A 26,150-nucleotide genomic window follows, 5' to 3' on the forward strand; every position below is an offset into this window, starting at 1 on the left:
TAAACCCCTGGAGAGAATGTCCAACCAAATGTTCATTTAGATTCTCTCACTGATTAGATTTGGTTGCTCTAAGGTCTTGAACATGATATCTAAAGTCAAATTCTGATCACTTGTCACTTTGACTCAAATATGACCTGGTTAGATTTGGTTGGTCAAAGGTCACAGTGACCTTGATGAGCCTGGAAGTAAATGTATGTAGACATGCGGTGACACACAACTGCAGGGCAGCATTTCTAGCTATTTCATGAGCTTGAAAATTCCAAAATGAAATAAATAAACTTTTCTGTCATGTGATATGTGATTCCATATGAATATCTGTATTTCCTGTTAGTCATCTTCACCCATGCTGTTGTTGAATTAATACAGAAAGACACACACAAGAACACAAACTCATTTCAACATCACTCTGTAATGTATAACTGCTTTAGAAAAAATACGTACCATACATATGAGATACAGATTTTTAAAAGCAAATATATATTAATTGGATAAAATGTTACAGTCTGTACAATCACCACCTCTGTCTACTATATATGATTCATTATACATGATTTTTTTAAACAGTGAAATCATGAATATATCAAATAAAATGACTTCGTGATGAGGATTTGTAATTAGGCTTAGAGAGACAACACTCGTCAAAGGCTGCACCGGCGAGAGAAAACACTGTGAGAGCTGTGGTAGCAAATGTGGCAGAAATTCAGGGGCTGGAGCTCAATACAGGATTAAAAAACTTAATGTCATGGACGGTTGGATTTGGCACATACAGCATTACTTGAAAACAATTAAGCGTTTGCTGTGGAGGCAAAGAATAAACTTAAAGCTTTTCAACACAGATGATCAGGTACAACTTTTACAGCAAAGACCATTATCCCCCTCTTACTTTTCACTTTTGGCATTTCACTACATAGCTTGATGGACAAACATAACATAAAAAGGCAGCTCTTTGAATAATGAACACATTTCCTTTTCGAAACAAGTGCATGCTGTAATTATAGTTCCTCTTCTGCAAAGCCTTAAGAAGGCTGTAAACTTATCTCGACATCTACAGATGTTCATGTGGTTTCTGCAATCTTGCCCAGGGTATTTTCAGAGATCTGAAAGAAAATCTGGGGGGGTATATTTGAAGGAAACATTAGTATAAAACAAATGCACAAACACAAATGTCCAATTCTCATTCAAAATTCTCAGCAGTGGTTTGGTGACAGTACTGTGGTGACTACAAAAGCCTGACTATGAGGACATTGGAAGGAATCGTGTTGCTCAGTGGGAAGGAATGCAGATTTTCCTGCAGCAAAGGTTCCTGGAACAAAAACGGCCGTTTGCTTCTGAAACTGTATCGTCAGCATTCATTATTTCCTCTCTAATAGTGTCTGTGAAAACATTCTCCAAGTCTCAGAGCAACACACACACATAAGCACACACCCATGCAGGGAGGTGAGACACCACACAGCGTCCCTGCCTTCACCTCTGCTCTGGGAGGCAGAGGGAACATGCAGGTCTGACTGAACCAGGCAGGAGTGAGGTGGTGGGTGACGGAATGAAGAGAAACTGTAGGAATCAGAGCAGGATCTGCTGGAGTGTGCGGCAGTGATTGTTTGAGCTCGTATGAGTCCAGATGGACGTGGGCAAGCAATGAAACCTGGAAGTCAAACTGGTGCCACATAGTTCCCGGGAAAAGTCCCAAAAGCACGAGTCCGTTCTGACGTACCTACAGAGAAGAGAGCACAGGTTGTGGTCACACAATATAAACACACACATTCAAACACATATTGAAAATCTAAAACAATGTACAGTTTACCATGGCAATTATATCTGCAATGTTTCATGGTGTCCACTAGAGGGGCTACTGACACCACAAAACTGATTATATTGAAAAAATACTTATTATTTATCTAATAATTTGTGTGTGTGTGTGTGTGTGTGTGTGTGTGTGTGTGTGTGTGTGTGTGTGTGTGTGCACTTTCCACATTGCTGTACAATCTACAGAAGGGAACAAATTAAAGGAAACACCTGAATAATTTACAAATCGTGGGACCAATGATAAGGAAATTGTTCCATTTGTCACCCATCTTTTAAAAAAGCCCCCTTCACCATGTGGTTTTCACAGGATATATATTTAAGGAGTTAAAGTTTTCAAATAACTCTTTATTCTTACCTACAAACCAGCCATCATCACATTTCTCCATCACTTGTACAATGTCTCCTTCTCTGAGCTCCAACTCGTCTGAATTCTGTGGTCTGTAGTTGTAAACAGCTTTGTATCTAAAATTAAGAACATAAAATAAACACGTGTTCCGAGCCACAATTTCAACAAAGCTGTAAAACTGGTCTGCACTGCAACAATGTGAGCAAACAAGAACATTTCAATCTCAAGACGTACGGTTGGCGTTGCACCACTGTTGAAGTGGAGTTGTTTGGGAAGTGTGTTTGCAGCAGGGAGTTGACATGTGGATTAGACGGAGCAGCTTGGTTTGGTATTGCACCCTAAAAATACAGAAACCTCATGTCATGAATTACGAAATGAGGAATGATGAGCCACACTCTGGTCAACATAAACAGTAACACCATGGGTGAGGACGTGCAGCGACTTTCTCAGAGAGGCAGTGAGAGCAGACCTGCGAGGGTTCAGTGTATCTGGAAGTGTTCGCTGCTGTGGCTCCTGATCTGTGTGCAGATGCTGAGGACTGAGTGGAGGGGGAAACTGCTCTGGCTGCGGAGCTCTGGTTTGGCAAGTGTGTCCCAGCCCAGTGGTTGTTCTGGTTGGTGGGTGAAGCAGTTTTGTAGGTGCTGTGCGGCCACTGATTTGCCATTTCTCTGGGTGCTGTTGTCTGGGTGGGAGAGCGTGACTGTGAAGCTGGGTAGCTGTAAGGTACAGGTGAAGATGGTTTCAGGGGGGAGTGCTCAGGTCTGGGGCTGAGGGAGGTGGGGGAAAATGGTGAACGGGGTGAGTGGAGTGGACGTCCTGGACTCTGGGGTCCAGGGGAGACGGGAGACATGGGGCCTGGTGAGTAGTCGTCTGTGGAGTATTTGGTGCGAGGCATCTTGTTGACCTGGACGTAGTTGGCTGGGAAGATGCCGCTCCGGCTGGTCCCTGAGATCCTCCCTTCCATCCACTTTTCATCAACTTGCCTGGTAATATTGATCACCTCACCCTGAGGAGACATAAAGAGGATTTTGAACAATTAACAATTACACAAACAGTTAACGACCACAGCATCAGTCTTACATCGCAAACCTCTGAACATGTTATGGATGTTTTTAAATCTGCACAGAGGAGCTTTTCACTCTGACCATCTTTACTGTTACTAACTTTTAGTTTCTGACAGCATGAAGCCACTTTTCATTCCCACATTGTATACAGTATAAGTGTACCCCTGGTGCAAATTCCCAATTTTAGTTTTAATAATAATTTAAAAGACAAACTGTGTAATATTTTGGGAAATATGTTCATTACTTTATTATTATGAGAATTAGATTAAAAAGATTCATATCACTCTTCATCCTGTCTGTAAATATGCAATACCATTGGCTCGCTCATTGGCTATATCGTGATGACTGATTAGTCAGATATTATTATACAGTGGAGTCTTGTCATCACTACCATGAAATCATAACAATCTTAAATGTCAGTTAATGAGCTGAGGCTCAAGTTGGGGGATTTTGTTACTATACTTTTGGAGATTTACACAAAAATGTCTTGGCATAAACACATATATGACTAATGAAAAGAACAATCTTACAGAAAATTAGATGAGAAAAATGATATCACAACTGAAGCCAGAGTCATTAATCGTTTAGTTTAGCTCAGCACAAGGGGAAGAAACAGCTAATCCATCAACCAGTGCCTCCAACACTCACTAATTAACATGCTCACATCACCAAGCATCAATGTCTCCAATTTGTACAACAACATGTCAACAGTTTAGCTTGGGCCAATCTGTCAGAGCCTCACAGGATTGGATCAAATTACTTTAACACATAAGAAACTTTGCCAACTACCATTTATTCTCCTCCATATAAAGAGCCTGGTTTATTATAAAAACTGTGAACACTAAAATAGGTTTTTGTGTTATCTGTTGTCTTGCATGTGATTCTTGTGCTGAATCTCTGGTCAATGTATCTGTGCAAAATGTTCACATGCATCAAGTCTTATATAAATATATATATATTGATATTGTGATGTCTTGCTATTTGTTTATTGTTGTCACATTGTTCCTCTTGAGCTGTTGCCCTTGCTTTCATGTAAGACAGATATGTGTGTCTTTATAGTTTCCATTACTTATATTTTGTCTGTATTTTCAGTGGTTTTATTCCTAATGTATGCACTTTTATTCCCTGCCCAGGGACTACAGATCAAACTTAGCCTCTGTAGCTAACTCTGGACATATTTTCAGAAATATTATAAATATGCACTGTCAAATAAAGTAATAAAGTAAAGCAACAGCTGCGCTCAGCCTTTGTAAGTTCTCGATGAGGAAGGAAAGCATTTTCCTGTCTGTGGCTGCTCCAATGACCAGCGAGGTTACTCACTTTACGAAAAGACAGTTCAACTGGTAGGTCTGCGTTGAAGTTGTACAGAGCCACAGCTTCTCCATAGTCCAACACCTGGAGAGTGGGAGACTTGATAGGTGTCGGCTTCTCAGTAGGGGGAAGAATCTATGAGGGGAAGAAGAAAAGTTTTTAATCACATGGGTTTAGATTTAAAAAAAACACACTGCAGATCAAATGTGAAACATTAAATAATTCACCTCTACATAAGATGTGGGGAAAATGCCAGCTCTTCCATGATGTTCTCCCTCAAACCAGTTGGCATCAACCTGCCTGTGGATGTAAACAATGTCGCCTTTCTGCAGTGTGAGCTCCCTGAAGAAAAGAAGAGAATTTAGATTTAATCCAGAGTTTTAAATCTGATATTTCCATAACTTCATACTTCCTTTCAGCGATGTAGATGAGTACGTATGACAGGACATGTGCGATCATTTTACCAGCTCACAGTGGAACTCACTTGGGGGACTGAGCCTGGAAATTGAACTTGGCTCGCGCTGCTTTCATCTGGAAAAAACAAACAAATTCACTTAGCGGTCATTTGAACAGATGCCCTTATCATATGAACAATTTAGGGTCTATTCAGATCACAAAAACAAAAATCTTTCCCAGCCCTTCACGTCACACAAAGGTCACAAACGCACCTTCTTCTCATCTTTCTTTGGCGGCAGCTCCATGGTTTCATTTGCAGGGGAGAGACGTTCTACTGTAGAGCACAGTGAAATGAGTGGAGTCTAAAACATGCTACTTTGTTCCACACATGTTGTTTTTGAACGTGTTGCTATAAATGCAATCACAGTCTTGACGGCCAAAGTTCTAAAGGGATCTTGCAATTTCCAGGAAAACAATTGGAAAAAGCTAATCTGTAATCAGTTCTTTTGAGTTTCACTTCCTTTTTTTTTTGTGGGCTTCCTCCACACCCATCTGCATCTGAAGCACTTTCTCTTTCTACAGGAGAAACACTGCAAAAGCTTTCCGTGATCACATCAGCCTCATCTAAAATGTAAAATACCAGAGCAGGAGACAACAGAGGCAATGAAGGAGGATCCTGAGACCGTCAGACTACATTAGTTTACTTCAAGATTTTATCAGATACATAAGCAGCCTGATCAGCTGATGGCTGGCTCACTGAAAGTGCATGTGTTCTTGTGTGGGATCAAGAAACTTGTGGAGAGTACTGACAGAAATAGACTTTAAATAAGGGTTCTTTTCAAAATCATTATCAAATGGAACAGTTGGTTTATTTGCATGTGTGTTGAGGAGAAAAACAAACTTTATTTACCACATGTGGAAGCAGAAGCCAGTGACGTGCCGACAGAGCGATGGACAGGCTGCTGTGATGCTGGTGAACTGCTGAACAAGTCAGGAAATGATTAGTGTTTGATATTTACATTACTGTCAATGTGTCAGCCAATGAGGAAGAGGGGTTTCAAAGGGCAGACAGACACACACACAGTGTGTGTGTGTGTCTGTGTGTGTGTGGTTTTCCTGCAGAAGTTTGCAGCTCCTGGATTTCATACATTGGACAGAGATGAGACAAACAATCACACAGTCTAAAAGGACGTGTCGATGATACTGTGTGACTCGTGTTGTTATCTTTCAACTGAGAATCTGGATTGGATGAGGTTTGCAGTATAAATTATCTTCACAGCCGTGAAACTCAATTCATGATCAGAATCACGAGTCTGGTTTTTTTTTGTGCCTGAGTTAAGAATGAACCCAAAACCCCCCAAAAAAGCTTCCTGCAGGGCTTCCTCCCAACTCATTTGCATATTTCCAGCCAGTGTTTGAAATGATTCCAGGGTCTGCAGCTGGATGTGCACACACACACACACACACAGCTCGTCCGGATAACAGGAAACTGCAAAAACAAATGGACTGTTTCTTTGCTCGCTGATGCAAGATTTAATATCATACGTCCTTAGCAACAGACTCTTAAAAACGTTAAAGCCCCTTGTCCCACCTCATCAGTGAGGTCAAAACCCATGAGATCAACTTCGCAAACAACAGCGAGAATCCGCCAAGAATGCGTCACACACACATGGTGAGAAATGTGGAATGCTGTCTGCTGTTTGAAGCAACAAATACTGTACTTGAGCTTGTTACAGCTCACCAGCCTCCTAAGAGCGTCTAACGCAGAGAGTCACCTGATCAACTAACAGGTAGCCCGCAAAGCATTACTGCTCGGTCCAATCACAGTGCTCGGTTTCCTAAAGCAGGAAGCAATGGGCAGTTTCTTCTGCTTGATGAGGCGAAATCAAAGTAGATTAAGAAGCCAGCTGTTGTGCTCGGAGCTCTGTTATGTGGAGAATGACCCAGGCTTCCCCATTAACCTGCCCTGCATGTCTCCATATAATACAACCACCACTTTAATAGCTACTATGCATCTCCATCAAAAATAGGATTTACATTTAATTATGATTAAAACTAGTTCTGTCCGTCTCCCTGGACTCCACTTGTCCACTTGTTGATGCATAAACTACATCCTGGCAGCACAGAGGAATAAGAAACAAGAAAAACTTAAGAATAACTACAAATAAGTAGAAGAAACATTTCACATTCATAGTCAGTATAAAGGCCCTGACTCTACTAATAACTGTCCTGTATGTGTAATCTGCGAACTTTGAGCACAATGATACAATAGCACTCTGTCATGAAACACAACACAATTAATGCAGAAAATCACTTTGTTTTCACTCTTTCAATGGAATCTACTGTATAAAATGCATTTTGAATAATAAAAACATGGTTAAAGGGGCAGTGAAGTCATTATGACAAACTCTTTATCAGTAGGAGTGATCATACCACATTGCTTTCTTCAGGAATGTTGTCACTGACCTGTAGTTTGCAGTTTCAGCTGCTGGATCCCGGCCTCTGGCCTCCTGCAAGCAGAGTGAGCATTAAACACACGGCACTTCTGTATCTCACAGCTCGGAGGAAATCTCACAACAACTCAGACAAAGTAGAGGTGCTGACCACTCCCATGGGAGCAAGAAATCCCCTGGGTCCTATCCTCCTTGTGCTAGAAGCAGCACCACTCATCATCTGTCTGGGCTGCCTGTGATCTCAGAAACATTTCAGCCCATGAAGCTGATTTGATAAGACAAGAATCAGGCACAGCATGAGAATCTACAACAATTTTTTTGTCAGGGTTACATCCAAGCTGGTGAAGGATTGCAAGGGGAATTTCAAAATCAAAAATTTGGATTTAAGGCTGATGATTTGACTGATTCGAAAAGTTCTTCCTCCTTGCCAGCCAGATTGCTGGGGGGGTGGGTTGTTTGGGGGTGGTTGGCGTGCAGGGGGGGTGATTAACACAGCAGATCAATCGGAGTGCAAGGCAGGCAGGCGATATCAGGGCTGTCATCCAGGTCACAGAGGGAGAAACATGTCATACGTGATCAAAGCTTGAGCAAGCAGAAGGATCTCACTGACACACAGGCTTTCATTGGGAGTGGGATGGGGGGTGAGAGTGGAGGTGGGATTCTGCTAGAACTGAGGAAGGAGGGATGCTTCAGCAGAGAGAGTCAGGAGGGGGGCTCAGTACCTCACCCCGGCCTCGATGTTGCTTCTTCTGGGAAAGCCTCCTCTCCAGGCCCTGGATCTCCGAGTCCAGCTCAGCCTCAAACCGACTCAGCTCAGAGACCAGGCTGGCCTGAGCCCAGAGGAATGGTGGAGTTGGAAGGGGAACAATTAAAACAAAAGTACAGAGTCTGGTGTTTGGAGCTAATGGTGTCCCTTATTCAATCGTTTAAAAATGTCAATCTTGGTGGAGAGAAAAAGCCAGAAAGACAGAAATGAAAGTCAAAGCTGCTCACCTCAATAGAAGGAGACTTTGATTTCTCAGGCTGTATCTTCGGGGACAAATACGTCTGAGGAGATAAAAAGAAAACAACATTTAGTGTTTGAACTTGCTCACATACACCTACCAACCAATGCTGGATTATCAAGCAGGCACTGTCTCAGCCTCTGGGGGCCCATTAAAAAAAATTGTTTGGGAGTTTTCACCAATGTCAACCAATTGGGCTCATATTTTCCTTTGTCACTCTAACAGTTAAATCCCAGTCATACTGCTACGATAACTTTTGATCTATGCCAAATGGGTTAGTTTTTCACCTCTATCTGTTTGTTGGTTTGTAAGCAACATTACATTAAAACAAAACAAAGCGGATCTCCATGAAACGTGGTGGAAGGACGTGTGGGTCAGGGAAGAAGGTGAATGCAGGATTTTTCTTTAGCATTGTGAGACATTTTAAACATGTTCACAGTTTTCTCAGGGAATAACCCATGGATGATGAAAAGGTCAGGCTGTTTTATGAACAAGACTTTATGTATTCTAACAGCCAAGGGCATTACTTTGGGTTGAATGTTGGGTGTGTTGAAGTTAATTATTATTATAGTTGTATTATTTTTCAGCAATGAATAATCGCTTGATATACCTTAGAAATATCACTAATAATGTGGCAAACTAATACTAGCTAGTAGCCCAAATAGCTACAATACATTTAGGGTAAAAAGTTAGTGTTAGTTAGTGCTGCAAATGAATATACTCTTTATACTCTGCTCTCATTGTTTTTATCTGTAAAAACCTTGGCTGAATGTCTCTCTGAATGCTAAGACCCTCCCCTCACTCGAAGTCATCTTTGCCACCATCACAGACTGTCGTGTCCCTGTGAAGCAGCACAACACCTGATATGGTCTCTTTTTTCTTTTTTCAATGCCGTCCAAAGGAAAGAACATTGGCCACTATCATAGAGAGGAAATTAAATGAGTCCCCATGCTGTGAGCCATTATACACCACAAGAGGTTAACACCATAATACAGATCACAAGACACTTCAGCTCCCGTGGGGGAGTGGAAACAAAGATTCCTTTACTCACAGGCGCAGACACACAGAACAATATGCACCAGATCTGGGACAATGTTGCAAGAGCCGTTAGAAAAACTCGAGAGGTGTTTAAACACAGAGAAACTACGCGGCTGCACGCACAGTTTCTGCGAGACAATAAATTACCCCCAGAGGTAAACAAATACTGCATGAGTCAACGTGTCACGGGCTAGAAACGATAATAAAAATACTGATCGTGTCTTTTCTTGTCTCTAAATGAATGAAAGAATTAAAGGAGCGAGCACACCTCATCTGGTACACTGGTGAATGATCACACTCACAAGTCATTAGAAAGCTCGCGTGAGAACATGAAACACGAGGATTTAAAGTCTTAATCCTTAAAGAAAAGGTGCACATCCTCAAACCTGTTTTTAAGATCCACACTGGAGTAAACAGTGCGAGACCACAAGAAGAATTCCTGTGATTGGAGCTAACACTGATGAAATACAGAGGATCACGCAGAGGCATTTTATTCTGCTGGAATCAGAGTGACATCACAGCTTATTTTTTAACTCTGACTGCATGTGAGGTCGTACCTGGCTCTGGATCTCTGAAGTGCTGTTCTTTCCCGGTTCAAAGTCGAATATGCTCTTCGGCTGAGGGTGCTGCTTTCCCAGGTCTGACAGCTTATCTACATCCTCGCTCCTGAAACACAACACCCCACGCACACACACACACACACCATAGACAGCAACTTAATCATGGCTTCATTGTGAACGCCTGTAAAAACAAATCCAAACTTGTCTCTCCCACACGTTTTCCCTCCACTTGGCCTGAGTTTTGGTTGGTATTCAGGTGAAGACGTCTCCTGCAGACTTTATCTGATGAGAAGTCTGAATGCATATGTGTGTGTGTGTGTTTGTGTGTGTGTGTGTAGTCTACAAGCAGTTGTTGAAAGAAATTGAAAACTATTGCAAAAATAAACATCAGTATAATGTTAAAACTCCTCTCTTTCAAAATTCAGTGGTACCATATGTACATATACTTTTCTAGTCTTGATGACCACTTAAAGTACTTCACAATACAGTTTTGTCATCCACACATTCAGACATTAATGCAGTGCATCTATGCACAACACTGTCTCTAACACATATCACTCATACACTGGTGCCACAGCCGTCAGGAGCACTTTGGCATGTGGATTGAGGGAGACTGGGATTGAACCGCTGACCTTCTGGTTTGAGTATGACCCGCTCTACCTCCAGAACCACAGCCACCCCAAGAATATATACACTGTATAAAGATGGATGACATCTTAACTTCCTCGCTTGCACTATTTAGAAATGAAGCTGAAATATCCCAAATATGCGCTGTGTATGTTTCACCCCATTTTTATAGCATCATATAACAAATTAAAAACCAAACTTACTGGAAAACATCAGCTGACTTAAACAAACATCAGTGTGATAATAATTATCTAAAATGACAGAAATCATCTTTGAGAACATTTTATTGGACATGCACTTTTTAGTTATGTCTTTGTGACTTAGAGTAGGTGGAATTCATTTATTCATCTATACTGCAGCCAGCCACCAGGTGGCGATTGAGGCCAATTGGCTCCACTCTTGGGGAGCTGTCATGTCATCCATCTTTATATACAGTCTAAGATCTTTACAGTCTTGGTGCTAAATTAAGCTAACTGGATGCTGGCTGTAGTTATATACTCATACTTTAGAGAACACAAGAGCCTCTAAGCCAGAGTAAAATAAGACAACATGTCTGTTCCTTAAAGTTTGCCTCCTGTTTCTGAGAACTCCTCTGTGTATGCTTTGGGGCCCAGGGCTTAATTTTCTTACCACAGTGTAAAAATATGCTGCTCGGGTTGACTCACAACTTTATTAAATTGCCCAGAAAATGAGTGATTGTCAATCTGTCGGCATGTGCCGTGTGATGCTCTGGCAATTTGCCTCCGTCTTCTCTTCAATGCATGCTGGGATATGTTAATCCACCCTGTGACCCTGAAGCAGTCATATCAAATCAGTGCAAACTCACCAGTCTGGTAGAGCTCCATACGGTGTTAGTCTGAACAGATTCTTGTCTGTGTCGCTGCTTTCTTCCGTGCTGGCGGATAACTGGAGCCCTGCAGATCAGTGCAGATTAGTCTTGAGTATAAACTGATTATGGATCCACGGACAAGGACAACAATGTGGACTTTGGTGAATTCACTTACTTTCGGCTGACCATTGCTCAGACTCTTCCAGCTCCAGCTCTATTAAATAAATACATAAAAGACCCTTTTTTTGAGAACTTTGACAAATTGATCAAAATATCATTGTTTTACATTCACTTGTACTCTTTCTTGTTGTGAGACCTAACCCACTTTTAGTGTTAGTGTTAGTTTAAGCTTAGTTCAGTGTCATCCAAAAAAAAAACAAATTTATAAAACAAAACAATATACTTATTCACATTCCATGAATGAATAATGAGCAGGAAGAAGATACATCTAAATCTAAAATGTAATTATATTTGAGCAACATTTTACATAATTGTACTGGGAAATTCCACATTTTCACATGAACATAGATACAAATGTAGTGTGTGCATATAGTGTGCATATAGACTTTTCAAATTAAGTTAAGTTTCAACACATGTGACTTGATGAACAGTCAGATAGTATGTTCTCTTGTATTAACTCTATAATTCTTATCACTCTCTTCTCAAATAACAAACATACCAGTGCAGGATTATTTACTTAAACGAGTCAAAGCAGTCATTCTGCAGATATTAGTTCTGCTGATATCTTAATGTAAAAGCAGCTTTCCAATGTTTATTTTAACTACTTTAGTGGAAGGTTCACCTCGGTACAACAGTGATCCCGGCTTTGCTCCAGCAGAGATCATCACCAGCACTTCTACAAGTGGTTTGTTCACATGATGAGTTACACAGCATCAGTGAAATGTGTTATTGTTGAAGAAGACAAATCACAGAGGCAGAAACGTCCCACTGAAACCTTCTCTCTGCTCTGATGCTGCCATCAACCACACAAGTAACGAGGAATGCGTTTCTATTACGCAACATGTGACCGAGAAAAATGAGGAGCTAGATTTTCAAGTGGCTGGGATCAGAATTATTGTCAGATCTAATGAAAAAAATGACATCAGACTTTAGGGATGTTTCATTATGTTTCATTTTGATTTTGCACTGGTCTGTTTGCTGGATCACCTCAGCTGTACCTGACACTGACATAGAGGAATTCACTCTGGATTTGAGTGTGTGAGAAGAGGAGGAGGAGGAGGAGGAGGAGGAGGAGGAGGAACATGCTTACCCTCTGGCTTCTTGTGGATCTGTCTGAACATGCTCTTGTACCAGTCTCTGGGCTTGTTCACACTCTGGTATGAGAAGAGAGGGGAGGTGCAGAAAGTAAACAAACCTGTCAAATAAGTCTTTGAGAAATGTAACATGTAGGATATAATAAGAGTATATTCAAACTACAAATACTGTTGACTACAAATGTGTTGTTATAGGCCTCCGTCAACCAGATGGAGGCCTATAACTCCAGACCTTTGAGTTTGACCACTGAAATCTGAACAGTCAATCAAACTAAATGTTCCAAAAAATGGAAACTCCCCAAAAAACAAAGACAGACTTTAAAGATGAAGTTCGAGAGACCAAGACATTTTTGTAAAGCCATGACCTTGCCCTTCGACCTTACACCACCAATTTGAAGACAATCCTTCGGCCATTCTTGAGATATCGTGTTCCTCAAGAATGGGACAGCCGGTCAGCGTGAGAACATAATGCCTCCGGCAACTGGCCATCATGGGTGCGGAGGCATGAAAGTGTCTTAATAATTCTATAAAGCTTGTGTTTTATTTTGAGCAGGGCTTTGTTTTGTCTTACAGATCTGGAGGCGATGGGCATCCCAGTTTCATCCACTGGACCGATTCCAGAGAACTTGATGAGCCTCTCCTCCCTGGTGGGAGCCCAGCTGCGTGGTAGAGTGGCAGAGCCATGGACACCATTGGACAGTCCACCTGAGTCACAGTCACCACAATGCAATTTTAGTATTTATGTTTCATTATTGAAATGTGTTAATTTCAGGTGGAGTATGAAACCATTCATGAGCTTTCAATCTCCGTCACGATAAACCCAGAGGTTCAAGCTTTTTCGTCAAAATATATATTACCTGATATGGCTCTTATTGGTCTTTTACCCTCTTACGTCACCTTACTGCTGTCCTTTAATGTGGACTCTCATCAAACATCAAACACACTCAAGTAAATGGATTACACTGCAGGTGTCAACTGTTTTTATTGAGCTCAGTTAACTCCGCCAAATTGTTAGGCTTATTGTAATTTAAGTTTTTATCTCACCCTATTTTTACTCTGGCTGTTTTTGTTTGAATAGATTTATTTCTTTTAAATTAAATTCTGGATACTGTATGTAAGTTTTTTTTTCTCAGCTATATTAAAAGGGAGGTCTCTACCTCAATGTATCCCCGAGTCAAAAGTTGAATGAATGAATGAATGAATGTATGAATGTGTGAATATTCTTACCATGCAATTGTGAGGGGCCATAATATGATCCAAAGCTGAGAGCTGTTGGGCCGCTTCCATTCACTTCGGAAACCTGAAGAGAAAAGCAGAATCATTCAAATCAGTCAAAATACACATCTGTAATGTAACTAACAGCTGAAAGTTTAGGACACGTCTATAGCCTGTGATGCTTGAGTTTTCCACAGGGAGGAGCACTTGTTTACTGAATCCCACTCACTCCGCCTCAGTGTTGTTATTATCACAGCCTGCAGGACATTTATCTTCATACCTTGAACTCTCCAGATGGCAGTCTTGCTGAGCTAAAAGGGCTCAAGGGAGGAGTAGGGAGTCCAGGGGAGATGACCACCTCGTGGGTCATCTCTGGAGAAGTTAGTATCTGCTGCCCTGATGAAACTCCAGCCTCCCTGGAGAAGATCAACCGGGATCCATTCGGATCATGGACCACTTCCGTAAGCTGCTAAACATGTAAGAAAAGGGGAAAATATGGATGAACAACAACGATGTGTGAACTTTGCTCCTGTCTCGTCCTCCTGCTGGCCCTGGATAAACACCACGCTCTGTAGGAGGTCATGTGGACTTGTTAGGGACGCAGCTATTCTCCTGAGAATAACTGAGCTCTGTTGGGGGGGGGGCTCTGATGAAAAGGCCTCTAATTTATTTAAAGCAGGAGCAGTGGGAAGTGGTGTTCCACCCACTTCATCATCTCTCTGGCTACAACGGCAGAAAGGCCTCATTCAAGGTGCAGAGTGGGGGCACTGAAACAGGAGAGCACCATTATGGGCCCATTAACTCCCTATTCACCGGGTTGTGCTATTCTCCAGCCAGAGGGCGGAGCGGGGGTCTGGAGGTTGGGAAAGGGTCGTCGATGGCAACCTTAAAGTCCAGCAGGGTTAGGAATAGTCTTGTGGTTTCCATGGGGATTTTTACCTCCTCCCACTTGTGATGGGCAGACTAGCCCTTGTATAGGAACGCTACATATTTCAATCAGGTGCTTTGGTCACTCTGTGCGGTTGCCAGGTCATGGGGGTCATGGGAAAGCCCCTGTGCCTCTCATCTACAGTGGCTAGTGGGAGAATTGTTGTCTGCACCAATGGCCTATTGTTGATGTGACACTGGACTTGACTGACTTGTTGTTCTCTGGTTATTCTGGACAGTGACAGTTTGAGATGAAATATTAAAAAGTGGCTTTACCTGAGACTGCATGGGATCTGTGTAAGTCCTTGTGTGATGGATTTCAACTTCTAGTTCCCAGCATCAAAAGTATCTGCACAGACACAGAGAATACAAACATTTTAATATGAAATAACATCAAATAATTTGGAGTATTCCTACTAGGCATATTAACCACTGTATATGTTAGCAGAGGGAAATAAACTAGCACCTTCAACGCTGAGCATCAGCTGACCAAAAATAATTTTAAATGGTCTTTTACTCAAGTTTGTGTGTTGTCTCAATGTTTGAGCAAATCATTTCAGGCCAGAATTATTTTATCGAATTTGCAGTAAGGTTTTAAATGACATATGTCCAGTTAATGACTGATTTACTTCTTAAGATAAATTGTTAGAGAGCTTGAAAGTCCCAAACAACTTTGTTTTACCTCTTAATTATTTCTGTATGAAATCAAATATTCACATTCAAAGCCCTGATTGTTGCATTGCTTAAAATGAATAAAATTGTCCTAATTCAGACAGGAAATTGAGAGTGTAGCTCAGACAGAAATAGGTTTTCAGTATTGCACATTCTTTCATTGTTTAAATCTGAGAATTTTAATCAATGTCTGTAAAAATAACTGATAAATCTGAAGGTTTATTTTGAATCTTGTAACATGTCCTCTTTTAACTCTTTGAGTCAAAGTCTGCATGTCATGAATCCCATTTACAACATGGGCAGAGCTGACAACTGTTCCATTATCCCATCCCACCAGTATTCCAAAGAGGGAAAGTTAGCGTCACCCACTTTTTCCCTGTTGCCGTGGAAAAACCCACCAAAAACAATGAGTGTGACGCACATGATTACCTCATTATTCCCTGTCATACAATGATGTAATAAGCTGGACTTGAGGGGAATGCTGGAGAAGATAAGCTACTGAAAGTGGAGACTACTGATCTTTGAAGAAAAAACATCCTTCCATCCTTCCATCCTTCTAACCCTGCCCTCTACATGATATTTTATATGCTCTGGTGAAAACTAAGGCTTTGTAGCTTGGCAAGAGAGAAATAACCAAGTGTGAGCCGGGCTACCATAGGCTGAGTTCGCACTGATGAGTTTTCCATGTGGCATTTGTAGCTGAACATTAGAGTCTATAATCATTGTGGTCAAGACTGAGAAAACTACATGCACTGTGTGTCTCTGTGCACGAGGTTAGGAGATATCACTGAGCCTGTGTGGTGAGAGAATCAATGTTCGTTTCCAGACAACAGTAATCACTCTATCAGACTCATCATCTCCCAGTAAATGTGGTTACATAACAGAAAAACTATAGGAAGTGGTGGTCTGTGTCTGCGATAATACCATTACTGTCATTCCTGATAAATGATCTGTCATCGCTGTAATCACACAGCTGATTATCCGTCTAACAATGGGCGACACTGCATACTTTCTAATGGCTGCTGCTCAGTTTGAAGGCCCCATCACGCTGATGAACAAATAACTGGGGGAATAATTCATTGGCATTTTGAAGAATTATTATCTCCAAACACGCCTGTTTAATTTAGAAAACAAAAAGTTAACTGCGCCATTCAAGCATCAACAGTAGCTGCTCGACTCCATGACAGCTGCTTACCATATTTATGCATTTCACAACGGGTGTGGTTACATTCGATTACATTGTACTCAAGAATTTTTATAGTCATTTTACTGCTGCTCACAACAACACAATAAAATATCATGTATTTATGAATACATGTATTCATAAAACAAAGCACTCCACCAGTGCAATGTTGAGCTTCCGTACAGTTCAACAAGACACTGAAACAACTTGTGGCTGAGATGACCTGAACCTCCCAAAACACTGGATCCTACATTTCCCATTATGTAACTCGAAAGCATATTTCTTTGGACCTTCCCTGCTTCTCAAATTTTCTTCAAACTCAACACATTAATTTTTTGTGAAACTGAGATTTTGTTTGCATGTAAATAATAATAATGATAATAATAGTAACATGTCAAATCAAATTTTCTAAAACATGGCTTCTGTCATTTAAGGTCATTCTTATCTTGTTTAAAACAAATGTTTGTTAAATTTCATAGTTGTTTTATCCTGTTTTATTATTATTAATATTATTATTATTACATTGATGTGTGTTTGTGTCCCAGTTAGTTTTGTCACAGTAAGTTTGGCTATTTGAATCTATAAAAACAGGGTGTAACATCATGATTGACCGTCGATCGCCGCTGCACAGACTCTGCCTATAAGTGTGCACAATGGCAGTGTTCCTATCCAGGATATTTTTTGGCGTGGGGATCTTTTATCTACAGTCTATAAAATAAAAATGAGTCAAATTTGAATTTTTCTTGTTATATTTTTTCTAGCAACACTCAGAAGTCTAACATCTAAAAACCCCTGCCCCATGGAATTGCATCCTGATGACTAAACTTTGTCATAACAGTGTCTCTGTGTCTCATTTCTGTGGGGAGCAAACATTTTACAGAGAAAGACGCCAGCATTGCACGCATTCCCCCCTTCACCAAACACAATCCTACCTAATAAGGAAAAATCAGTGTTGATATCGAGCAATGAAAATCCCTGTCTGGCTCTCCCTGGGTTTGCTCTGAATGCTCAGTGCATTCTTATGTAATTGCTGCGACTCAGTAGCGGAGGCGGCTATGAGCTTTCACATGGTAGACAGGGCTCCAGAATTGGCCGTGTGTGAGCCCCTTGATGCTATCGCTCAGAAATATGTGGACGTTACAGCCCAGGTATTTACAAGTCAAACCCCTGCTAGGTGAGAGCTCCATTATCACCTCGGTTTTGTGATGGAAGAAAAACAGAGCCATAAAAGGCCCATGTGCGACTCAGGTGAAGATGAGATGAAGTCTTGCTTCAACACTGGTGTCGTGAAAACACTTCTCATGAAGCATTCGGCTCATGTTTTAGATTTTAGCAGGGCAAACGAGGACTTGCAAAATGAGAATCAAGGGATTATTTTATGGAAATGTCTGCCTCTGTTCCCAGGAAACTCATCCGGTCTCTGGACCAGATGTTAAAATCTGTAAATCTTAGAAACAGAAGTCTACATAAGTCTATATCTATTTAAAAAGAAACATTTCTGTTAAGACATAAAAAATAAAGTTGTTTTACTTTGGGGGTGTGGATTTCTTTTCTTCTTCTTTATATCTTAAAGGAGCGGATGTGGAACCAGACTGTTATCTGAAGCTGTTGAGCCAAACTGACTCAGCAGCTACAAGGTCAGTGAACTTCACCACACCCCTGAGATTCCTCTGAATCACTGTTTCCACAAAACACAAACACAAGTAACACATGTTAAAGTAACAAAAAAACAAGACAAATCTGACAAGAAAAAATCATTCCATCATACATTTACTTTGCTATACTTAAATATATTTTTCATATATCATATATTTTCAGATAGTTCCCCTTTTACTCCCTATATAGTAAGAGTAAATATCTGTTCTCTCTATATTCTACTACATTTTTACAACACATGTTCAGTTTATTTTATATATTTTTAAAAGTAACCAATAACCAGAGGGGAATTGGTTCACTGATCTAATGAGAGTAGGGAGGTAACATTAGACCCCGCCCATTGCAGCAGCTGCATCACTGGTGAAGAAACACTTGTAATGAATTATAAAGGGGTGGAGACTCAGCCATTATCAACAACAATTAGTAATGCAAAGTGTTTTCAGTAGCATCATTTGCAGCATTCTTTACTGATATGACAGAGTCTGTATTGTCCATCCACTCATCTGTTATTTTTATCGCTTATCCTTTTAGGGTCACCCAGGAAGCTGGACCCATTCCCAGCTAACACTGGGGGAGAGGCAGGGTATAACCTGGACAGGTCACCAGCAAAAGAGTTTGTATTATTCTTGTATCAAACAAAATATTCCCTTAGGCGCAATTAACGATGTAGTCGTATATTAGGGAAGAGGCTAATCTCTGCAAGTATGGACTTTTACAAGAAGAAAAATGAATGTGGTACTTTTACTTGAGTAGATTGTTATCTTTTTATTTAAACTTTGTTAAAACAAAGTGAAAGAAAAAGTACTTCCTCCACCACTGCAACTACTACTGAGAGCTCAACTTTAAAAAGTGCCCTTCCGAAAATGCTCTTTATTTATGAAACTTTCCTCATTTCCTCTTTCTTCCACAGACGGATGAGAGCAGATCTTTCTGAGCGAGGACTCTGACCTGCGATGACCTCCTCCTCCTCCTCCACCACATACTGAGCTTCCCACATTGTTCTCACCAAGAACGAGGCTGTCAAGGTGACCACGCACGCCCTGATGAATATATGTCACAGACTCCTGTGATCTGTTGGATCAGGAAAGTCATGAGTTGTGGTCAGAGGGAGGATCATGTTGTCCATAAATCACAGTGTTGGAGACCGTGTTGGTGAAGAGCGGGGACAATGGACTTAAATAAAACACACAAAGGTGAACTGAGCTGATCTGCATTCATTAGAACGAGTGTTCTCCTCAGCTTCTGTGTCAGGGTGCTGAGCGGTTAATCATTGACTCCGCGAGGTTGCACTCTGCTGCACCGCAACAGTCCGATACACAGATCTACACAAAGCAGGCCGGCCAAAATATACGCTCAATATTTGCAGAAGGTGTTAATTTCAAACACTCTAATCGTGCACTCTTAAAAAAAGTGCAATCAGATTCTGTTCCTTTAATGAAGTGTTTACTTCTTGGATATTACCCAGGAACAATGTGACGTGTGAAGTCTTATCACCTGTTTGTGAACACTCACTTAATGTAACTGCTGGCCAACAAGTTACATAACAAAGTAATAAAAGTGAAGAGATCCTGCAATAAAACAGGTGAAAGGTGTTTGCAAGAACATTAGGTGGATTAAGAAAAAACTGGCATTTGTTTTTAAACACATGAGATGAGTCAGTCTGTGGTTTACGTGGGGGATGTTAAGGGTCCTGCGATGCCGATAGCACAACCACGCTTGCAACTTCACAGATGTGTGTACGCAGCCCATAAAAGGTCCTGGAGCTGCAAGTTCATGATATGCAGTTATTGGGGGGATACACACATTTATCAGAAGGGGAGTATTTCACCACCTTGTATGGTGCTCCTCCAAGCCTGAGCACCAGGAGGAGTCACAGTCTGTGTGCTTCTTGTCAATGGAGAGGCGGTTTGTTCCCAGGAGGAGCTGCATGCCAATAAATCACAGCCTCTTTTCTTCGAGAGGAGCCCAACACTGGGGCTGAAGAGCTGTGCAGCTTTATCAGCTTGGCTAATCCCTTAAAGTAAAATCTGACTGAAAAATACACGCTCAAAACACAATATCCAGCGGAAAACGTCGCAAATCCTCACGCCTGTCATTTTGTATCTTCAAAGCTGAGTGCGGTTGGTGGATATGAGCGCTGGCAGCTGGACCCCTCAGTAATATCACAAAGGGAATCAGAGTCTGCTGTGGAAATCACCCTGACAGTAAGGGGAGCCTCCAGTGATGCCTGCACAGTCCAGGGGCCGTGAGGGTTGATATCTGCTCTAAAGGACGGCATGTTGGGAAACACTCCCCACTGTGCCCCCTCTTTTAGAAGGGTCACAGAACCCACTCTGAACCAGCCCCAGCACTTCAACCAGCCCTGAACGAGCATCTCCAGGTTAATAGGTAACTTCTGTCTCTCTCTGTCTGTGCTGAACTCAGAGCTGCTCTCCCACAATCCTCTTCAATCATCAAAACTACACACATCACATGGGTCAACTTGTTTTCAGGTGCCCTGCAAAAGCAACCCTCTAACTCTTGGGTAAGGCTGCAGCACTAATCCTGCAGAGCAGCGTGTACAAGCCCTGAGCAGTCAGCATCAACCTGGGACATGACAGCTCACTCAACCTTCAAGAACACAGTTGCAAAACAGCCCAACAAAATTAAGCTCCCATGCAATCACAACATTGAATGTCACTCCCTCTCCCCTGCTCTCCCATGGGAAAGAGTGCACTCACCTTCAAAGCTGCCCCTCTGCGCCTCTCTCCCTCTCTGTCCTGCACGTAAACCACGCCGCAGACCGTCCCTGCTCCTTCCACCTCTCACTCATGAAACTAGCCAGGACACACAAGCTCCCTCTCTATCTCACTCTCTCTTTTTCCCTCTCTCTCTCTCTCCCTCTCACTTTGAGCCCTCGCTCTGCCTGCCACCACGAAGGACTTCCCGGTTGACAGGCATCACCATGGCAACCCACCTCGGCCCCCGTTCAAAAGCCACCCATGCTCTTGGCCCGTCAGTCCGGGGCACCTCCTTCACTGAAGCGGCCCTATTGTTGCGATAAGGTGATATTTCACAGCGCAGGGTTAACCAAGGGGGAACGTAAATAGTTCATCACCTCCACCGCCCAGACACTGACCAATGACTTCATGGACCCCCTCCTAACTTTATCTCTCCCATGCCCACCCCCTCTCCTTTTGTGTATGTGTTTTTCAGTGTGTGTGTGTGTGTGTGTGTGTCCAAAGGCCAGGTCTCAGGCAGGAAAGGAGAATAGGAGCTCTGTTTGTTCCACTAGCTCTGGAAGTGTTTCAGAGTCGTTACTCAACAACATCTAATCAACCGCTGACACCACAACTCCTGTAGACTTATCTCACATGATCACACTCACCAGCAGTAACACGACTGAAGGACAAAGATTAAAATATGATTTGCTTTTTCAACATCAAATTATTATCCAAGTTGAAGATGCAATGAGTGTATTGATAAGACGATTTCCAGAAAGATTGACTGTTCCAACCCCAGAGCCTACAACAAAAGGGAATGGAGCACATTCTCAAAGCACGTTGGTGCTCCAGCGTGTACCACTTGCCCAAATTAAACAAGGATTACCAGTTTTCCTGCATTTCTTGCCAATAGAGACGAACAACTGCAGAACTTGAAATCCAACCTGCTGACGGGCTTGTTTTTGGCACTTGGACTTGTACTTTGGAGTGTGCAGCACGAGGACTGAGTGACAAGGTCCACCCTGCAGGTGAGTGATCCGCTCACCTGCTGACGAACACAATCAGCTGTTAAGCCACATGTCATTCTAAGCCCTGGCAAAAACCTTCATGAAAAATGTTATATGCAAGTGTGTGTGTATCTGTTTAACACACTATGGGGACTTACGGTGACAAACGGCAAGTCCCCATAACCGACATGTTTTATGGTTTGTTTAGGTTAAGGTTAGGATTAAGGTTTAGGTTTATGTTTAGGTTAACGTTAGGTTTAAGTTAAGGTTAGGTAAAGGTTGGGTTTAAGGTAATGTTAGGTTAGGGTATGGTTTCATTTAAGGTTAGGTTAAGGTTTGGGTAAGAGTTAGGGTTAGACAAATAGTAACTATGGTTAGAGTTAGAGTAAGTCTCCAGGAAATCAATACATGTCAATGTGATGTCCTCTGAAGGCATGGAGACACAACTGTGCATGCATGTGTGTGTGTGTGTGTGTGTTTGTGTGCATGCTGCCCAGTTCCACCTTGAAATTGAAGTCCTCAGCTTTTTTAATAATTCAGTGGTTTGGCTTGGTGCAGCGGGGCAGATATCCATTTACTGAGCCTGTACTCCTCACTGGGCTGTTTTTGCCAAACGGTTGAGCTGCTGAACCTGAAGTGGCGAGCTAGGCCAGCGCAGGCTTTAGCACCGGAGGCCCCCCCCCTTCAAAATCTGTGTCCCACTGCAGCAAACCTTCGCCCCGCTGTGACCACATCTGACACCCTGCCACTCCGCAGCTAACAGGGTCTAAATGAGGTAATCACGCAAGCCGTGATTGCTGCTTTGGCCTTGTACTCAACACGTCTCCCACACTGAATCCTTGTCTCTTCGCCAAACAAAGACAGGGCATTTATTACAGGGCAACATTGTCAGTACAGGAGGACAGAGCCATGACCCTCAGCCCACCTCCTCACATTGATGGATTCCAGCACAGTTCTGTATAAAGGCCCAACACACTGAGAGGTATGTGCCAGTACGTTACTGCAGCAGCTCATTAAAAATCCTGACAGCTGAAGATTCCAGCAAGTGAATAAACCATGACATAAATCTGTTATGTAATCAAAAATCAAATTACTCAATGATTACAGCCCTGGGCTTTTTCTTTTTACCAACTCCAATACTCAGAGAAAACAAGAGACAGCAAGTCTGCAAAAATCACAAGATAAAATCATCATTAAATAGGAAGATATAAGCAGAGAGTTACGAGTTCACAGATAAACAAGCCGCAAAGCAGAGATAAGGAGCAGCACTGGACATCATCATACACTGCTGTATGTGTCATTCATACCACAGGTCGCTCTCTGAGGTACGACTTGTGGAATGTCAAAACACAAACACAAAAGCATCAGAGTTTATTTTAGCAGTAAACAACATTCTTCTGAGCCGTGCACGTCCCAAGACTCACAGCGTTGGACAACGAGGACAAACATCCCTCGAGTACAGTGATAAATCCTCATGGGACCTGCTGCTCACAGGATGCTCACTTTGAGAAGTTTGGTGAAAAAAATGACAGAGCGGAAAATATTCGCTCATGAAAGTTACAGACAAAAACAAGTAACACCACAAGGAGGAGGCAGCTTTCAGACACAACCACAAGCAAACAATAAAATATTTGACAATGATAAAATAAAATCTTTCTCATACACCCTCATACCATTTCCCATAGAACCACTCTACTGTTGCTCAACAACATTCAGGGGGAAATCACAATGACAGGTCAAAGATAAACAGCTTTATCTATTTGGTCACAGTGGTTTCCAGTGATAATACAAATCCAGTGATGAAGGACAACAACAACAACATGATGCTGAAATCTGTGTCAGGAGCAGTGCAGCACAAAACTACTCAATCACAACTCTAGTCTGTCACATGACGATAACAGAGGAAAAACAAACCTCTTTTTGAATTGTGAAGATGTATTTCCCTGTGATACGAATGCTTTAGCTCGAGTGGCAGCACAAGTTGTGCGGTACTTACAGGCGAGTGCAGGCTGAGGTCTCCTCAGAGCAGACGGAGAGGGGAAGTGAATGAAAAAGAAGGAGGGAACCACTGCTCTTCTTTCTCTCTCACACACACTCCCTCCCTTTTCTCTCTTTCTAAGGCCAACACAGTGTCTTTTCTCCTCAGTGAATGATTCAGCGTGGGCCTGAATGTTTGACTGGGTGCTCGTAGGAGTGTGTGTACGTGTGTGTGTGTGTGTGAAGCTCATCATGGAGAAAGCGCTCAGTAATAGTTTCCATCCACAGCTGGAAATAATAGAGCTTCCCATACAGGCCCAGGCTCAGTGGTACCGCCCTCCAGTGTTTTACATGCAGCGGAAGAGGAGGCGATCTCCACGGCGATTTCAATAAATAGGCCTGAGTGACACATGCATCATGATGGCATCAGTCACTGTCTTCAGATGGAGGGTCACTTTCATACCAAGACCAAAAGCTTATCTATGAGATCCAGATGTTTCAGTTTTCTTTCTCACTTGTCACATTGCAAGGTCAATCTGTACAACCAGGAGAGAGAACACACACACATACATTCATGTCTCCAGACAAAGTTACACTGACCTAATACTTGCCTACCCCACACCCTTATCTCAACCTTAACCTCAAACTTAACCTTAACGTTTACCTACTCTTAACCAAAACCCTCTTCACCTAAACCAAATCTTAACCTAAACCTAAACCTATGAGCAAACCTAAGTTAACCTAAGATAAAGCTAAACATAAACCCAAACCCTAACCCTTGCCCTTAACGCCCCTTAAGGCACTCTTAGGAGTAGCAGGATTGTGATTGCCTCCCTACCGCTCTAGTGGCCCACCTTCAACTGCTCGCCACAGGGAACGGTAGAGGAACAGGTCCAGAGATCAAGATTCGATTAAGACGCCTCAGAAGTCATCATTGACAATCTTCCACAAACCTATTCATCTGGATATCCTCCTACACCCTCTGTTGGCCATAATTAAATGATGTATAAGAAAACCCCTAACCCTAACCCATGATGTGTACCCTGTTGTCCATGCTCCTCTTGACACTTAAGGTGTCCCCTGTCCCCAACCTAACCATCACCCTATACCCTAATCCTAACTGGACAATAAACCTAATCTAAACATAACCCCAGCTCTAACTCAAAACCAAATGTAAACCTAACTTTACATAAAAAACCTAACCCCAATCGTAACACTGCACCTAACCCCTAACCCTACCCTAACCTCAAAACATGTCTTCAATTTAAAATGTCAAAAGATTGACATTTTATGATTTACTGACTGTGTAACCAGCCATATGTCCCCACAACTCGAGGAATACCTGGATTACACACCCACACACACACACACAGTCTCAGTATTTCCATGTTCAGTTCCAGTACCAGGCCCGACTTCCCCACCCTGCATGAATACACCCTAAAGCACTAAAGCCAAAAGAAGTAGTGCTACTGCTTTCCTACGTCCACAGTATCCTCACAGCAGATCATCTGTTTCTCTGTGACTACAGTGAAAGTGTGAAGCTATTGTTGAGGCCCTTCGTCTCTGCAGTTCCCAGTTTACTGCTCCTGACACATTAGTCTGCAGATGCTTGCTGAATTCTTGCACCCTCTGTGCAGAAGCAGTTCCCAGCTCTGCCATCCAAAATAAATATTAAACATGGTTGGCCGCAAGATCAGAAAGCAGGTCTCATCTCTGTCTTTTTCCCCAGAGTCCATCTTCACATGTCCCATGTGACGAGGTGTCAGCCAATAGCTCCAGAGTCACATCTTGAACTGCTTTTATGAGGAATACATGAAATCTGCATATATAGTTTATGAGGCATATTTTGCCTTAAGTGCATCAACGGAAAAGGTTGTTGCTGTTTTTATGTTTATACATTTTTTATTCTCTTTTTTCTCTTTTTATTCGGATTAAATTAGGATTGGTTACAGTAGTAAATTCTCAGAAAAGGGGGATATTAGCAGCTATTAGAGCCAATGCATTATTTTTACCCCATCCCATCCCCCCTTAAAACTGGAAACTGTTTAGAATCTCGTGTTAGAAAATGTTTCTGCAACAAACTCATTTCTGAGTCAAGGGAAAAAG

At 42.1% G+C, this 26,150-nt stretch overlaps 1 protein-coding gene across 23 annotated transcripts; it reads right to left on the reverse strand.

The window, feature by feature from the left end:
• Positions 1 to 390: 390 nt before the first annotated feature.
• sorbs3 (sorbin and SH3 domain containing 3) lies at positions 391 to 24,194 on the reverse strand. 23 transcript variants are annotated; one of them, XM_069523999.1, is made up of 21 exons: positions 24,064 to 24,194; positions 15,124 to 15,196; positions 14,201 to 14,386; positions 13,933 to 14,005; positions 13,277 to 13,410; positions 12,702 to 12,765; positions 11,607 to 11,645; positions 11,429 to 11,516; positions 9,973 to 10,081; positions 8,367 to 8,420; positions 8,096 to 8,203; positions 7,387 to 7,430; positions 5,831 to 5,898; positions 5,193 to 5,254; positions 5,009 to 5,055; positions 4,752 to 4,866; positions 4,534 to 4,659; positions 2,619 to 3,155; positions 2,384 to 2,487; positions 2,159 to 2,265; positions 391 to 1,711 (listed from the first exon to the last, which is right to left on the reverse strand). In XM_069523999.1, the coding sequence occupies exons 2-21, from the start codon at positions 15,133 to 15,135 to the stop codon at positions 1,650 to 1,652; spliced, it is 2,139 nt and encodes a 712-aa protein (XP_069380100.1). In that variant the 5' UTR covers positions 15,136 to 15,196; positions 24,064 to 24,194; the 3' UTR covers positions 391 to 1,649. The 23 variants fall into 23 exon arrangements, with proteins under 23 accessions (XP_069380100.1, XP_069380095.1, XP_069380091.1 ...); XM_069523994.1 differs by having other exon boundaries at positions 5,831 to 5,901; XM_069523990.1 differs by having other exon boundaries at positions 5,831 to 5,901; positions 14,201 to 14,389.
• Between the last annotated feature and the right edge of the window lie 1,956 nt (positions 24,195 to 26,150).

This window comes from Paralichthys olivaceus, chromosome 4 (genome assembly GCF_024713975.1).
Source record: "Paralichthys olivaceus isolate ysfri-2021 chromosome 4, ASM2471397v2, whole genome shotgun sequence".
Classification (NCBI taxonomy): Eukaryota; Metazoa; Chordata; class Actinopteri; order Pleuronectiformes; family Paralichthyidae; genus Paralichthys; species Paralichthys olivaceus.

What these genes read in the sequence shown, in the direction of transcription:
- sorbs3 (XM_069523990.1), bottom strand. An exon ending in TATGGAGCTCTACCAGACTG is followed by an intron (nt 10,082 to 11,428) that starts GTGAGTTTGCAC and finishes GTTGTGTTTCAG; the next exon opens with GAGCGAGGATGTAGATAAGC. An exon ending in TGATGATGGCTGGTTTGTAG is followed by an intron (nt 1,712 to 2,158) that starts GTAAGAATAAAG and finishes TCTTCTCTGTAG; the next exon opens with GTACGTCAGAACGGACTCGT.